At 34.4% G+C, this 17218-nt stretch overlaps 2 protein-coding genes across 3 annotated transcripts; both read left to right on the top strand.

Moving 5' to 3' along the window:
* Positions 1-1318: 1318 nt before the first annotated feature.
* Positions 1319-5777, top strand: LOC132635172 (large ribosomal subunit protein bL19cy-like). Its single transcript, XM_060351445.1, has 5 exons — positions 1319-1564; positions 2010-2327; positions 3153-3239; positions 3337-3470; positions 5460-5777. The coding sequence occupies exons 1-5, from the start codon at positions 1541-1543 to the stop codon at positions 5566-5568; spliced, it is 672 nt and encodes a 223-aa protein (XP_060207428.1). The 5' UTR covers positions 1319-1540; the 3' UTR covers positions 5569-5777.
* Positions 5778-9743: 3966 nt separating this feature from the next.
* LOC132635173 (vesicle-associated protein 2-1) lies at positions 9744-16093 on the top strand. 2 transcript variants are annotated; one of them, XM_060351446.1, is made up of 8 exons: positions 9744-10000; positions 10129-10223; positions 12225-12319; positions 12425-12506; positions 13260-13369; positions 13464-13583; positions 15069-15143; positions 15783-16093. In XM_060351446.1, exons 2-8 carry the CDS (start codon positions 10166-10168, stop codon positions 15915-15917), a joined length of 675 nt encoding a protein of 224 aa, XP_060207429.1. In that variant the 5' UTR covers positions 9744-10000; positions 10129-10165; the 3' UTR covers positions 15918-16093. The 2 variants fall into 2 exon arrangements, with proteins under 2 accessions (XP_060207429.1, XP_060207430.1); XM_060351447.1 differs by having other exon boundaries at positions 9749-10000; positions 12249-12319.
* The last annotated feature ends 1125 nt before the right edge of the window (positions 16094-17218 follow it).

The raw sequence follows: 17218 nt of genomic DNA on the forward strand, positions 1-17218 counted from the left end.
CTTTCCCCAAACCTTATCTTGTGAAATTATTTTTATTTTTATGCCGGAACGGGGTTTGAACCCAAAACCTCAGGGTTTCTACGCGAACCTTATGGTTTCTACGTGAAGGACAAAAATTAAAAAGCATCAATTTGAGGGGCAACAGTTAAAGACCACCCCAAAAGAAGGGCAATCCTACGAATTGCTTATTTTAAGGAACCTTTTAAAACACATTCAACAGACCTTAAGGTTGAAGTTAGGCTCCGCCAGAGCTAACTTTCATCCAAACATTTGAAGTTTAAACTGCATTCAAACTTTAGATTGAGACTTTCGCAGTTTGAACTTTTAACCGAAGGTTTAAAGTTTAGCCGTCTCAATATCAAACATCAGACGTTCAGGTTTGAAGTGTCAAACATTGGACATTCATATCTTAAGTTTGAACTATCAAAACCTAACTTCAAACCTGTAGATCTGAATTTTGATTTGGGAAATGAAGATTTTAAATTGGGCTATGACAGTTTAAAACTTTAGATCCGACAGTCCAAAGGAGAAGGAGGATGAGCGGTCTGAAATTTATCAAAATTGACTAAACTTTAAATAAATTTTTAAAAATCAGCTAAATGTTAAGAACCATATCTAAGAGCGGATGATTTACAAGAATAGCCTTGAAGGTAGTGGTCTTGACTTTTGACCACGCTTGACCCATGAACAAAACTTCAACAACAACAACCCAGTGAAGTCCCACAACGTGAGGTCTGGGGAGGGTAGAGTGTACGCAGACCTGACTCCTACCAAGGTAGGACGGCTATTTCCGAAAAACCGTCGGCTCAATAGAAAGCATAAAAGCATAAAAAGAGGTCAGATAAGGCCAAGAGATTCAAAGCGATATGGAAATGAAAATAACTATAGCGAGTAAGCCATGATGAAGCAGTTTGTAAATGAGCAGTAGTTATCACAGATAAAATAAGATAATCAAAGTATAGAATAACAAATATGAGCAGAAATCAAGAACTTATATCGCGATAATTGTGACTACTAATATGAAAGGATAAACGTTACTATCTACTAGCCTTCTACCCTAATCTGAGTCCTCCATACCCTCCTATCTAAGGTCATGTCCTCGGTAAGCTGTATTTGTTTAACATGAACAAAACTTCAAGTTTAACAAATTTTTACCTTTGACCTTGGAGGTTTGCCAATGGGAAAAGCAAGGGTCAAAAGTTCAAAAACACTAATTTTTAAGGTCATTTGGTGTAATTGCCTGTCTAAAAGTGACTATCTGGTGCTATTTCCTTCTAGTGCACCCAACCATCCGACCCATGAATCCTAATCTGGAACGATCCGAAGACCCGAATACTACCCAGATAAGCAAACAGTATTCTGTAGCAAACATCGTTAATAGGATAAGGCTTTAGGCTTTCCTCCTTCCCTTTTCACCGTTCAGTCGTTCACTACTGTATTTCTTCAACAACTCTTCTTGATTTCCATGAATTCTGCTTCCTTCATTTCTTAACTCTGAACAAACAAATAACCCTAAATTTCCTCACACCTCATTCCCAAAATGAGTTCCATTGTTCTGCCTCAGGTCTGCTTCTTCACTTCCCAATATTCATTTATCAACGTTATCAAGATTCTTTCATTTTTCGTTTTAAAAATTTATGCTTTATTGGGCATACTTAGACCGTAGCATTAGTACTAGTCTCGTAGTTTCTTGTCCTTGGATTTCTGTTACTACCTATTGTTTCTTCACTTCAGTTAATGACATTATTTTGTTGTTGTTACTGTTTCCTTTTTCTGGATGCTATGTAATGATTTCGCTAATGTCTGCTTTACTTCTGTACTTAATTTTTTTTAAAAAAAAATTGCTTTGATATGAGTTACTTGAGCCGAGCGTGTGTCTGAAACAGCCTCTCTCTACCTCCACGAGGTAGGTTTAAGGTTTGCGTACACCTTACCCTCCACAGACCCCACCTGTGAGACTACATTGGATATGTTGTTATTGTAAAGTTTATGCTTTTTTGAATTTACAGGCATTATTTGTGGTTCCAAGAAACCCCACAAGATGTATTCCACAGAAGCTAGCATTTTCGGCATGCGTGTCTCGAAGACCTTCTCAGTTGAATGTGTCGTTGTTTTCTGCTTCTATGGGGCTAAGTTCAAAGTGGGAAAGTCGTTCTTTTGTTGTTAGAGCTGAAGCCGATTCTCAAGGGGAACCGGAAGCTTCTGAGACAGAGGTCCCTGCAGAAACAGAAAATGAAACTGAGGTTGAAGCTGAAGCTGCAGTTGCAGTTGCAACTGAGGAAAGGCCACCATTTAAGCCGAGAACTAAGCTCGGAGATATAATGGGGGTAATTTGTTTAACCCCACTCTTTTCTTTTTCCTAGTTGATTAACAGCTTGTTTGGATGGTTGTTACATGTCGTTTTATAGTATATCGTACTGAATTCAATTGTAATTGTACTTTATTGTTTTGATGAATACAATGTGTGTATAGGTTGTATCATTTCTCGTTGTTTCATAATGTACCAACAATTTGAAGAATAAACTACAATATTACAAAGAAAAAGTTGGGCATGGGTAGAGGCTATTTGTATTTATCATTGCTTTCATTGAATTAGATATTTTAACTTGAGAGTGACTGTTCGAGCAATTCAAATTTAATTTTTTGGGACAACTTTATGTAGTTTGTGATCAGATGTAATTGTTAAGATAAAAACCAGTTTGGTCCGATTTAGCATATGCTGATATTATTCACTGATTGGGCGTCTATGCTGAAATCTATATGGAAAAAGGTAGGGTGAAATAGAATTATTAAATAATAAGGGTGGGCAAGATGAGGAAAAAAAAAAAAAAGAAGGTAAAGCTGCCATCGCACCAAATTGGTTGTCAGTAAATGACATTTTCATCATTATATAACAACGGATTTAACATTACGATACAATAAATTTAAGTAGCAATCAAAACAGACATTGGATTTAAAGTAACAATGCGATACGTTACGATAGGTAACAACCATCCAAACGAGCTGTAATTGATATTTTCTGATATGTTTGACAACAAAGATATGGATATAACAAAGGATTGGGTAAATAGTTTGAGTTTTGCATGAAAAGATATATACTGAGATTTGGAAAACATATTTTTGTGTGAATTTGATGAATATTTGCACTGTAGATATTGAACAAGCAAGCTATTGAGGCATCAGATACTGTGAGGCCTACACCAGACATTAGGACTGGTGATGTTGTTGAGATCAAATTGGTAAGTAGTATCTGTATGTTGATCATTTGGTTTAATTGGTTTGAGGTAGAGTTTCCCTCCAGAAAGTTTAATTGGAAGGTTGTGTATGAACTTGTAGGAAGTCCCAGAGAATAGGAAGAGGTTGTCTATTTATAAAGGTATAGTCATTTCAAAACAAAATGCTGGTATCCACACGACAATTCGCGTTCGGAGGATTATTGCTGGCATTGGAGTTGAAATAGTTTTCCCAGTGTAAGTCTTACTTTTTGTACTTTAATGTGGTGGCTTTGCAAGTTTTTTTATTTTTTATTTTTTTTATGGTTTCCTTCATGTATACTTGTATAGAACCTTGTTGGCTGTCACTTTTAGCTGGGAAAGCTGCATTAGCATGGCGTGCTCAATTGAGTGTTTCAAACAAGAATTAGGTAGAGGTATATGATATAGCACTACTCAAATAGGATATGCTTGCAGCTAAAAGTGGCATTTACAATGTTTCATAGTCAACCGGCAAAAAGATTCCGAACTCTCTGCTAGTTTGTGGATGTGTTGAAACTTAACAACAGTAGCTTTAAAAGTCACAGTCAGTTGTTTGTACCTCTTTGCCTTTTCTATTAATGGTTTCGTTTCTTACATGAAGAACTTTGTAGTGTTAAACTTTTCATTTCTAATTGTGTCAGCCACCTATCAGCATATAAAAGAGGGGGTATATGAGATGTGGCAGCACATGTGATTGATACATTTACTTTGGCTGGTTAATCAGAACTTAAAGTGATCTTAGATCTATTTAAGTGTACTAGTGAATACGTGGACAACATTCGATGGGTCTAAACCCACAAATTTCTTAGAACGCCACCTGGTTTTTGTATGTCCCATTTCTGTCCATTGGCTACAACATGGGACATGGTGAAGAGAAAGACCTAAATCTGTTTTTGGTTGGTTTTCTTTCTAGCAGTGGCTGCAAAAGTTGACACAAACAACATTGAAATAATTGTAAAGAGTTCGAGTTATTTGCTGTTACTTTAGTTAACTTTGGCTGATGTATCGTGTGTTTCTCTTACCATCAAAATCCTCTCGTCGAAGTTTACCACATAGAAATGGATTTCCATCCATCCCTCACCATCTGAACACTAGCATCCTCAGAAATCTATTCAATGTTAAAAAGCTATTTAAGTCTGCAATTTTCTAGTCCTCACGCACAATATCAACTAAAGAGCCTGTCCAGTCTTTAAATTCTGGCTATTCTTGAACCAACCGACCACCAATTAACTAATGGACTGGAAAATCTGGATTGGCCAAATCTTCTTTGTCCCACAGCTCTTCTAACCTGCACTATGCCTTCTGTTGTTCACCATCGACTTTTATCTTCATTAGCCAGGCGTGCAAGTTGTTGGCAGTATGATGGGAGTAAAAACTAATGAGTGGTGTAACACCTTTGTAGGAATATGGGAAGAATGTGTCTTTATACTTCCTTTGGATCAGTATTATTTCTGGTTCAGTAGTTTAAAACACTTCCCCATGACGAGAAACACCGTTTTCTGGTTTTGAGTTGGGAGGACCGTGTTGAATTCGTGACACGGACACTAAGTTGTTTAGGGAACAAAGACCCAACTTGCTAAAAGTTTCGGGATTACATATGCAATTTAACTTGAAAGTTAAAAAGAATCTCAGGAACAGAAAACCTTGAAAGCAACCTTATTAGTCATCTATCCTTGGTGCATTGTTCTTGTACTGAATGTCCTTTTTCTGGTCTCTCCGTTTAAGCTCAGAGACATAATTTGAATTTGGAGTATCATCTACAAAATGTTATCTTAACATTTCTTTTCAGCTGTTCCATTGTTTTATGGTAAATTTCTTCCCTTACAGTACTGATAACAGAAAGAACAAGTTTCTTCTGTCAAAATGTACCAACTATAAATATGTGTACTCCATATTTGAAAAGAGACAAAACGGAATCAAATGATGTTTACTCCATAGTTCATGTTTGTAGATGGCATGCTAGATTTTGAAGTTGACTTAATAATTCTGAACGGCGGAAGAGCTTACATATAATATAAGTCACTTCACACCTTATCTTTCTATTCTTGATCCAAGTCTCCATTCTACACCCTCTGTGGAATATTAAAGTTACAGCATAACTTTTTACACTTCATAGTCAAGAATGGGACCTTAAATTATCATTCTCCAGTCAAGAAATGGGACCTTATATAATTATTATTATTCTCCTTTTGCTATTGATGACAGGTATTCACCAAATATCAAGGAGCTCAAAGTAGTTAAGCACCGAAAAGTCAGGCGGGCCAGATTGTACTATTTGCGTGACAAGCTCCCAAGGCTCTCCACTTTTAAATGAGACCCCTATATAGTTGGCCTCTTTGTACTATCCTTTACAATGATAATTTTGGTTCCTTTTATTTTGGCAATTGAAAGTCTTTCAAGTGTAATTTGCATGAGACATTGCTGAATAGGTTGTTATTCATTCTTTTTGTGTAGTCATTGGATGTGCTGTTTAAATAGTGCTTACTTTCCTTCATAATGCAAAAGATGAAGTACATTTCTTTCTATCTGTCCAAGATGGACGGTATTATCCGGTACTTGTGTTGGTGGGAGGTAGCAGGTGTCGTGAAATTAATTGAAATGTGTGCAAGCTAGTATGAATAACACAGTTATCAGAAATATTCAACTACTCTCTCCCTTAAGATATATATGTCGCGCGCGCACACACACCCGAACCTTCCTTTGTACTTGACATTTTTTTCTTAGATAATAAATTATTTCTCCCTCAAACTAGTCAAACTTATTCTCCTTAAAGAAATTCTTTTAGACAATGAAATTTGATTTATAGTGTTTGTCACATAGTTTTCATATGTGCGTATTTTATTTAAGAAATGAGAAATCAATATTCGAATCCACAATGAAGATTGAATACATTGATCTCCTTCTTTTAACATAATCAATCTTTTGGAACACATTTTGAACTTGATTTTGACATCTTACTAATTACTTATTAAGTAAGTTTTTATTTCATTGCCTTTTAAGTTGTACCATCAATTTTAATATGCCTCCTTTTTGGAATGTTCCAAAATGCTTTCATACATCATACTATTTACATAAATTCCATGATTCCTCTCTGTTGTCGTCCCTTTCAGTGACACGGATGGCATAAGGTATGGGCTAAACTAATTTATTAATCGACCAATGTTGTTTGTTATTCGTATAATTCTATTTCTGCTACATGTTAAATTTTAATTGACATTAGAATCAATGGCACGATTCGAAACATTATATCCCAATAATATACATGAGCTGGAATGAAACTATATTAACTGTCTGGTGATAACTGTCGGTTGTTTACATTTGCTTAACTAATTTGAGCTATACATAATGAAAGTCTACATTAGGTAATACGAACAGGAAACAAAAAAAAACTAGAGTAGATGCTCCCCCTAAATCTAATGAGAGAACAAATTTAACAGGGGAATTTTTGTGTGTCTCACGAACCAAACTGTCTGATCAGAAAATTTTCTTTTGAGATACTCAGGTGGTGTATAGATTTGAATTTTGGATTAGAAAAAAGGTTGTGTATTTAAATTAGTTTTGAAAAATTATTTTAGACAATATCTGAGATATTTTAATTCTTTTCGTGAAAAATCTATGTTAGGTTTATGAAAATTATTTATTTTTAACTTGTAGTTAAGGAAACAAACAACTTTGGCTTGATGGTGTTAGTTTTAACATGGACCACAGCCGTTTAGTTTGGTAAACTAAAATTACTCTACAACTTTTCTTCTCAAATTAGGCTGTCCCCCCACTTATGCTATGCAATAAAATAACTATTACTAGCGTAACAACTACTTAGTAATTGTAACACACTAGTTTAATGGTAATTATTGAAGACCACCAACATAATTAATTACACATCCCTGCCAGCACTAAAGCTAGCCCATTGTTTCAAACAGTCAACAACATTGTTAGTAATATTACAATCCGAACTAATCCTAATAGATGCAGTTTCTAGAATGTCTGCTCATACTGTTTCCATCGCAAATATTGGAGGAACTATCAAAATTGTCAGATTCCCAAAAGGTTGCTTCTTAGCTCTTGCTTTGGCGAACTCATCTGCTAATCTATTCTGCTTCCTGAAGTTGTGCTTCACCATTGGTTTATATCAAAAACCTATTAAATTAGCAAAAATAAATAAATATCCAAATCGAACATGTTCTAAGAATCAATATTTATACGTTGACATAGGATATTATTTCCCCTCAATTTGTCGTGTAGGCTTAAATATATTAGTGCCTCCACTGTAAGTTTATCTTTAACGAAAGTTTCTTCTGACGGGTTTCAACAATTTCAAAAGAGTTAGTCTTTTTCTTAAATCTTTTGTCGAATTTAAATTATGTCCTAGTCGATTCAAACTACGTCATATAAGGTATAGCAGTGGTGGAGTCAGGATTTTAGTGAAGAGTGTTCAAACTTTGAAGAGGTAAATAAAAAATCAAAAAAAAAACCGATGATTTGGTGCGAAAAAATGAAGTCAAGCTACATAATATTTAGCTGTCATGAAAGCACTTATTATAGTACTAAAAATTGTATAAATTTAAACTAAGCATAAAAGACAGAAAAAAAAATCTTCTAGTGAAAGCATAATCCAAATATATTAAAAAAAAAAAAAATCCAAATATATTATTGAATCCTACTCGAGAAGATTTATATCTTGAAATATTTTTATAATAGCCTCATTAAAAACTATACTTAATATCTCTTTTGTACATCATGCACTACAAAATCGCCTAAAATTTCATCATTTATTGTGGAGCATTTTAATTTGTATAAGATGAATCATTTGGTATCTAAAATATTTCTATTCTAATTAGAAAAATAACTACAAGACACAATATAATAATCCAAACCAAAAAAATGCAAAATGTAGCTAAGGCACTAAGTAATTGTCACCAAAATATTTAAGAATAATGAGAAAGGTTGTCTACGCTTTGTGACTAGTTTTGTGATTCCTATAACTGAAATCCTTTTTAATTTATGTAACATTTTTTGGTTCTCGAGATTTAAGTTGACTAATTTTAAAGTTAAATTGAATTAAATCAACTCAATATTCTAAAATTAAAATTTAAACATTTAAAAATTATATGAAAAATACTATTAGTTGAAATTCTTCTTATGCCAATATGATTAAAAAGACACATTTAAAAATGTTGGCAACAGTTTGCAAATTTTGAAAAGTGAAAATATCATATAAGGTGAAGCATTATTGCAATAATAACACAAGCCGCATGGGTTCAAACTTGCGCGTTTTTAGATCAGCTAAACACCCTTCACCACTACGCTATCACTACTGGATGTGTCAAGGGTGTTCAGGGTTAAGTAATTATCCGATAACAACGATATTTGACCTACACATGCAATGAAATTTTTCGGTGAAGGGTGTTATATATAATTATTATGAAAAGAAAATGTAGTAGACTCATAGTGGGCTAATTCATGAATTGAATCAAATGGGGCCTTTTCATTTCCAAAATTGGAACAACATTAAACTAAAGAGTCACGCTCTTTAAACGCCTGAGACTAAGGCAGGTTTGGAACCTTGTCCTATCACCTTTATCAAATCCCTAACTCTCTTCCTTAGTGCAACTGCCCCTTCTCCATCAGGGTTGCCACAGTAAAATATACCGGAGAGGGGGAACTCCTAACAAAAGCACCATGAGACGGGGCTTTTCTCCCAAACATCTCCTTCTACACGAGTGGCTATCACGTGCGGGAGAGATAAAAAAGATGCAGGGTCGTTTGTCTGCTTGGCTAGTCAAGCATGGGCTAATTCATAGATCTTTGGGCTTTGATTACCAAGGAATAGAGACTTTACAAATAAAGCCCGAGGATTGGCTTCATCCAAGGCTGTAGCTCCGCCCCTGAGATATAGTCATTAAACTTAGTAGATGTTTGGCTATAGTTTTCAAATACTTTTCACTTTATCTGAAATTTATTGAGTTAGAGTTGAACATGGAGTTGTGTCTGATTATACTTTTTGCAAAGAATATTTGAAATGATGTTCATGTTTAAATGTACTTAAATACAATTCCGAAAGTGAAAAGTGAATTGGAAAACATGTTATAAGCTATTTTCTAAATTTGAAATACAACTTCAAATTGAATTTGAAATTTGCATGATCAAACATTGATTTTTCAATAAAGTGAAAAATTATTTCCCATAATACTTTTTGCAAAGAATTTTTCCACTTTATTTAAAAATCAGCGTTTGATAATGAAAATTACAAATACAGCTTGAAGTTATAGTTGGAGTTTAGAAAACACCTAAAACCAGTTATCAGTACATCCAAACAATAAAATATTATTTATAAAAGCTATAACCAAACACAAACTTCAACTTTGAAATTCCAAATAAAGTGAAAAGTATTTAATTTTCATGATCAAACACCTACTTAATAAGATTGAGAAAAAAGAAAAAAAAGACGTGCACATATTTATGGGATAATTCAGGCGTGGACGACACAAAATAAAAAAGGAAGGAGCAAAAGCAGTCCTAAGATTGGCTTTAGAATCGGACGTCAGGTTCCTTACAGTTATGCCATGTGTCGTGCCATCATTTCCACCACCCTCCTTTTCTTTCTCTCTTCGCCTTTCCTTCATTATTCATGATTGATACCCTCACCCTTAAGAAACCTTCATAACAGAAAATATTCACTTTTCCTCCCCCCATTCTTTCTCTCTCGTTACTCTACCTAAAGCTACTTAGATCTTTCCGCTAAAAAGGTATTTATTCTTTCTCCTCTTTATTATTCAATGTCATTCCTATGATCATCAATTGAGAAAAATGCTGATTTTTGTTTTGAGGTATTAGATGCGTTTTGTGTGACCTAGGGTTTGTGTATGCTTTTTAGGTTTGGTTTTGATAGGCGGCTGATCAGGTTTGTAAACATGTCTGGGGCTACAAACCAGTTGATATCTATTACTCCGGACGAGCTCAAATTCCAATGTAACTCTCTCTTTCTCTCTTAGATTTTTGTTGCTGTTTTTCCTTTTTTTTTTTTTTTTAAATTGGATTTGTTGTGATGAGGAAAGTTGTAATTTTGATTTTGGTTAATTGCAAGAGTGTTATAAAGAAGAAAATAGAACGGCCTGTAAAATGAGTTTTATTTATATATTGGGGATAAATGTGTGTGTGTGTGAGAGAGAGAGAGAGAATTGAAAGAAGAAATAAAGGGAAATGTGCAAGGTGAAAAAGTGGTCAAATTTGCGTTGTATTAAGCACTTATAGACTAATAACTAGTTTATCGGCACGTGTATGCCGAGTCATGTAGTACTTGGTTTTGTAAGATAATATCAATATCGTACCAACAAAGCTTTGAGTAAATAATTATACATGAAAGTTTAATTATTTGTCAAGATCAAGATGATTGGTTATCATCTGAACCTACGAAGATGAACAATTAAAGTTTAATTAGATATATGTGATTTTTCTTTCTTAATTTTATACGAAAGCAACAAGTTTTAAGAGTTCCATGAGCTTGGCAAGTCATGACTGCGAATGCTAGTATTATCATAAGCAAAATTTATGTGAAAAACCACACTCCACACATTACAAATTTCGAAGATCAGTTGCGTTTTGAATTGTTGAATTGATTAGCACACTACTAACAACTATAATTGATATTTCAAATTTCCTAGTTTGAGAAGAAAAAAAGGAGTTTATATGTTTTCAACCTATAAAATATGATATATAAGTACTTAAAGATTGTTGGCGTAATACTTTTGTAGATTGAACATCCCAACATTTCTTCTTGAATTTGGCTTCCAAATTTTGTCTGCTCCAAAAGACATATATAGCACTTCTCGGGCAAACTTCTTCTTGAGTCTTTGATGCATGCCTTTTTGTTTTTATTTGCATGCACAATTGGACATGCGATATGTAGTGCTTTTCTTGTATATTTTGAAATACAATGAAATCTAGATTGGCTACTTATATATCTTGACTCCAAACAATTAATTGGTGATGTTTGACTACGCACATCTTTACTAAATATTTCAATGGCATACAGCATGGAATTCGGAATTCGACATTCCCTATTTAGTTCTTTATAAGAGTCAGTCAACTGCTTATGTCTTCTTTGAAAAGGCAGCAACGGTAGAAAAGCAAATAAAAAAAATAGTGATCGTCAGTTAGAAAGTATTCTCAATAATTAAATCCCTTCAAATAAAACTTGGTACTATATTTTTTCTATTAGTATTTAAATTATTTATAAGGATATTTAGGTCTTTTGATTTTGTAAGTTTGGGGACTGTTAGAAAAATAAGAAAAACATAATCGAGTGTGAGATTGCTTTGAGCCGTGAAAGAATCAACTTTCCTTAAAGAGACATTGCTTGCATATAGATAAGGGAAAATACAAGCTATATGTTTCAGGATACAACGACAAAGCCATGTTTATACCTGCAAATTTTTCTTAGCCACTTAATTAAGGAAGAACTAATTTATAGAGTATGAAAAGTGATTATTCTGAATAGCCATCTTATTTCATGAACAGACATGTCCATCTAAATTGAAGTTTTAAATCAAACGTGAAATTACCACAACTTTTAATATATAAAGCCGTCAATCCACAAAAACATGTATGTTGCAACAACCTAAATATCTCTTTCTTGAAAATTAACTCTTTAAGTACCAGTGAATAATTGAGGTGCACGCAAATTAGCTCAGACGCATCACAAAAAAAGGGAAACTTAGAATTGCTTCAGTAATGTTCATTTGCACCTTAAAAATAATAATGTTCTTATGCAACGGAGCATATTCAACAGTAGATTAAGCCGGCAACATAATTTAGATCTTTGTACTTTACATGTTTTTTTATTTTTTGTCTTCAGTCAGTTCTTTGAGTTGTGTGAAGGAGTTGTTTCTTTTCTTGCTTGTTTGTGGGTAGTACCTGTAGGTCAGAGGCCTTTTGTTGGTACTTTTTGTAGCATACACTTATCATACCTAGTATCACTTGGCTTTCCTGTGTTAGTTGAGCTGGAGAAACAAAGCTACTGTGATCTTAAAGTTACAAACAGCACAGAGCATTATGTTGCTTTCAAGGTATGCTTTATCTGAATTTGTCAAAATCTCATAGTTCCTTTATCACTTTTTAATGACTATTACAACTCATATCTAGATATATTCTGTTTCATTTTCTTTTGTTAGGTGAAAACTACTTCTCCTAAAAAGTACTTTGTTCGGCCAAACACGGGTATCGTACATCCCCGGGATTCATGTTTTATACGAGGTGCCACTCTGAATCTTGAAGTTCTGTTAGAAGCACTAAAATCTATTATATAACAGTTAGCTTCGAATGTTGTAGCAGAATGTTTACGCAAACATAGTCCTGCACAAAAGTTTCTTTACACTATTTTCACCGTTAGCCAGAAAATGTAGTAAAGCATCATTTGTTCATGGCATGGTATATTGCCACATGTATGCACATAATGTTCAAATATTGGCTTGGATTAGTTTACTCCTTTATGCTGATTGGACATTCAAACTTAGGTGTGATAAATTTATCTTTCAGAGTTATGACATGGAATTACTTTAATAGCTTAAATGTGTTTTGTCTCGTGTGCAGCACAATTTTCTTTTTTGTTGGATTGTATTTCACGGCAGATACTACCCTTTGATTGCAATGATGATTACATCCTTCTTATATGATGAGAGTTTAGGAGCAGGGATATTATGCTAATCATATACTAAAACAATCCAATAGACAGGTATTCTATGACAAATGTTTCTGCAATTTGGACATTTGTCATCTGTGATGTGGAAATCTAATGGGCGGTCTCTTTTTATTAAGAGGGATATCCATTTAGTGTACCTCATTGTACTCAATATTTTCTTCTTGTGACATCTCAGTAGTCCATGCAGTTTGTTATTCCATCGCGACATTGACATCCTTCTATGTTTACACTTATCAAGAAAAAAAAAATGACATCCTTTTAGTGATTGGTTGCATCGTGTATTTTTCTTAACTTTATAATGTCTCTAGTCACCCTCCAAGCTCAAAAAGAGTACCCCCCGGACATGCAATGCAAGGACAAGTTCCTCTTACAGAGCACCATTGTGAATAATGATGCTGATGAACTTCCTCCAGATACTGTAAGTATTTGACTGAATTCTGTATAATGATTGGAGAGAGAGTGTTTTCTTTTTATTTTCACTCTATGCTATTGACTACTATTTCTTAATCCAGTTTAATAAGGATAGTGGAAGAAATGTAGAAGAGTGCAAGCTTAGGGTTGTTTACATCTCTCCTCACTCATCTCCTGGACATTCAGAAGATGCGTTTAAACAAAGTTCTGATGTCAATTCTGTAAGTTCTAAATTCAGCTCATAGTCTAATTTATATTTCAAGTCCTTATTTTCTTCTTCCAACAGTCATGCTGCTCGATTTCTTAGGATATAATGACTGGTGACTATAATGTATACATGCACAGCATGAGATTTTTAAGAAAACTGGCCTTAAGTTTCTTTAATGATGTCTGGAGATTTTGAACAAGTTTTTGTCATTTTTTATAACTTCAGTCTTTGTTTTTTCCTTTTCCTTTTCCTCTATATAAGAGCCACGTGTTGCTAGATTTCATAATGCAAGTAGTCTTTCCAGTGGTTTTCTGTGCATATGCTCAATTTAGATGTTTGGCTTTCAAGATAATTATGGGTATGAGACAGTGATTAGGTGATTTAGGTGGTTGCTTTAGTTTGTGTCTTTGTGATGAGAGGGTTAAATAGATTTTCCTGACGAAACTGGTGAAATCAAAAAGAAAATTGAGAGAGGACAAACTACAATTATTCTTCTGCTTTTCGAGGATAAAATGATTATGGCAGAACAGATATGTACCATCTCACCTCACTTCTCCATCCTAGATGGAAAATAGTGTTTAACAAATTCTAAGAAGAAACGTTTAACCATTAAGAAATGGAATACAAGCTTTATTATTATTATTTAAATAGCTGTTTGTGTATATGGCTATTTTCCTCCCTTGAGGAAGAACAGGAATAAAAGGACTTTGTGGGACCTGATAGAGCAAATAGCGTGGTTGAAGGTTTACTTTGATAATTAGGATGTCAAGGATGGTCTGTGTCGAAACGTGATTGTGAGCACTTCTTTTGTTGGTGGAGACACTTTCTTCTTGCTCCTTAGGAACTACTTGAGGAAAATTATTTTAGAATGTAATATACTTTAGGAGACCTCATATGGAGATGTCCATTGCAGACAAAATTCGAAGCAAGGAACAATTTCTAAGGCTTATATTTTTAAACAGGATTTCTTTCGGGGAAGTAGTCTATGCCCATCAGTCACTTGAAATTCAACATGAGCTTATTTGATCTTCTCACCAATCCCCATAAACCCTGGTCAAATCATGGGCCATGTACCATCTTGGAGTCAGAGCCACGTTGCCTTGCATCCCCACATTTGATGCCAGGTGAAACTTTTCAAAACAGATGGTTCTACTTCTCCATCTTGAAAAAGAGAACTGCAACTCTAGATGTTGAATTTGGTCAAATCGCGGATGAAGTACTCTCAGTTTAAGCTTTCGTTACTGACATTGCATGTTCTATAAAGCTCCATAATCGGTATTCAGGGCAAAGAGATATTCTGCGACTTTAGAAAGGTTTTAGCTTCTAATCGTATGGAGGCTTAAGTTGGCCAATTAAAACTTTCAGTCAGTCTTGCATATCATGTATGTACAAAAGATTTATATGCAATCACGATCTCCAAGTTTGTACATGAGATGGAGAATTTTATCTTTGTCCCAAGTTTGATACTGTACTATATTCTCTCTCTTTGATGGTATAGAGTCAAGCAGTGCAGCGTGCCAGAGATGAAAGGGATGCAATTTTCCGACAAACACAGCAGCTGCAACAGGAACTGGTTAGTGTACTTCACATTTTTCCATTTGTCTAGTTGTGACAATTACTTTCATGCAATAGTATATGCTGGTCCAAATTAATACCATATAATAGTACATAAGGTTGCTCAATACGCAGAACTATCTGATCAGATTAATCCTAGTTGATACACGAAAAGAAGCAGAAGATAAATTGCTAGTGATATATTTTAACTTGCTATTAGGTCGGTTCTTATACGGTCATTAGATACGGCCAAAAGACACGACAGTTCTGGGAACCAAAAAGAGGATTTATTTGAAATTACCCTTTCACATGGGAAGGATAGCAACTTGATTAGGCTTGGCTTGGTTTTATTTGAAGCAGACAAGGATAATGTAGAAAAAAGATTTGAACGTGGAATTAACTGGCCGCATAGAAATTAACCTGTGCATCAACTAAATTAAAATAAAAAGCACAAGAAGAAGATAGCTATAGATCAGCAATAATGAATCTTACCTCTTCAAATTTCTTGTTGTGTCTGAATCTAGGACTAGCATTGATGATGGCTTCTTTTGTCCATAATTTTTCCTGAGTTTGAAACTTCAATTAAGTTTCTATCATCTTGCATGCATTCTTTCGTATAGTGGCCACTATTCATGCATGTTGGTTCACTAACTTGCAGGAAATGTTGAAGAGACGAAGAAATCGGAGAAGTGATGCAGGCTTCTCTCTAAAGTTTGCACTCCTTGTGGGACTCATTGGGTTAATGGTCGGATTTCTGTTTAAACTGTTGATGTCTTCACCTTCTACAGAATAGCTCAAGTCCCCTTGTTTGTGGAATTAAAGTTTTTCTTTTAGTTTACTGTATAATTTTTCTAGTGTTGGTGAGCTAGAGAGCTTCTAGCTCTGTTCTTTCTGTGTAAATTGATCATTTTTGTGATACTTTGTATTTGTTCTAACCATTTTTCAGTTCATACATGTTTTTCTTGAAAATGAGCAGCTTTTCCCCCGTCACATGTGCCACAGTGCCAGAATTAAACAATGAGAGTAATTTTAAAATTTAAACTGATGAAATAATTATTAAACAATAGTACTTAAAAAAAGTCAGTTTTGGGAGTTTAAATATGGTTGAAGGCTTATGAAGAAAGCAGTCAAACTAAAAGATGGTCCCCGAGGCACGGATCAGTGGTCTAGAGATTACAATTCAATCCCTTATATAGCAGAATAATTTCACTGATCTTCTGTTCCCTACTGGCTATTGCCAATGGAAATTTACTTATTGCCTTGTTGATTAAGTTGAAAAGAAAACGGAATTAACAATGGTTGGCATAAACGATGATGTCCTAAACTGTAAGCACAGTAATTAACAAGCTTCTTCTACAGTGCAATTTGTTTGTACAGTACGTAGGAGTGGTTAACCATAAACCGTAGTACGGGATACCATGTTCAAGTAAAAAATTAGAGTTCAACAGAATCAAAACTTCAACATCTCAGCTCAAGAAGCACTTCAGGAAACAGGAAAATGATGCAATACTTCATAAAGCTAAGACAATAAAAATCTGATAATCTGATGATGCAAAATCATATACCAGTAATTCGTTACATACTCATTTTGTCAATCCCAAGAGCTATATTTTGAAAAGTTGGATAAAATCTAAATGACATCCTCATTAGGAAGAAATTGCACGACTTGTCTTTCAAATGGGCTGGTCTTTAGTTTTTGTCATTTAGGGGGAACTTGTGGAATATTATGATGAAAAAATATAAATTGATGTCCCGCAAAAAGTTATTTGCATTGAGGGACAAACAATAAAGACCAGCACAAAATATGGCCAAAAGTGCAAATGACCCACCCTTATTTGCGTAAATCAGTCCCAATTTATGTGTTTTTTTTTGTGCTCATTATCCTTCATTTGGGGTGGTCTTTAATTTTTTCCCTTCAAATTGGTGGACTTTAATTTTTCTCATTCGCCTAATACCCTGAGGTTGTGGGTTCGAATCCCAATTCAGTTAAAAAAAAAATCGCAAGGTAGAATTTGCAAATTCTACACATGTGCAAAATCTACCTTTAAGGCCCAAATTCTGCCTTAAGGCCTGAAATTCTGCCAGAAGCATAAA

This window comes from Lycium barbarum, chromosome 4 (genome assembly GCF_019175385.1).
Source record: "Lycium barbarum isolate Lr01 chromosome 4, ASM1917538v2, whole genome shotgun sequence".
Classification (NCBI taxonomy): Eukaryota; Viridiplantae; Streptophyta; class Magnoliopsida; order Solanales; family Solanaceae; genus Lycium; species Lycium barbarum.

Excerpts from the sequence above, each read along its gene's own strand:
- LOC132635173 (XM_060351446.1), top strand. The coding sequence starts at position 10,166 with ATGTCTGGGGCTACAAACCAGTTGATATCTATTACTCCGGACGAGCTC. Across the intron at positions 13,370-13,463 it reads ATGAACTTCCTCCAGATACT|TTTAATAAGGATAGTGGAAG; the intron begins GTAAGTATTTGA and ends TTCTTAATCCAG. Across the intron at positions 15,144-15,782 it reads AGCAGCTGCAACAGGAACTG|GAAATGTTGAAGAGACGAAG; the intron begins GTTAGTGTACTT and ends ACTAACTTGCAG.
- LOC132635172 (XM_060351445.1), top strand. The coding sequence starts at position 1,541 with ATGAGTTCCATTGTTCTGCCTCAG. Across the intron at positions 1,565-2,009 it reads GTTCCATTGTTCTGCCTCAG|GCATTATTTGTGGTTCCAAG; the intron begins GTCTGCTTCTTC and ends TTGAATTTACAG. Across the intron at positions 3,471-5,459 it reads GTTGAAATAGTTTTCCCAGT|GTATTCACCAAATATCAAGG; the intron begins GTAAGTCTTACT and ends TATTGATGACAG.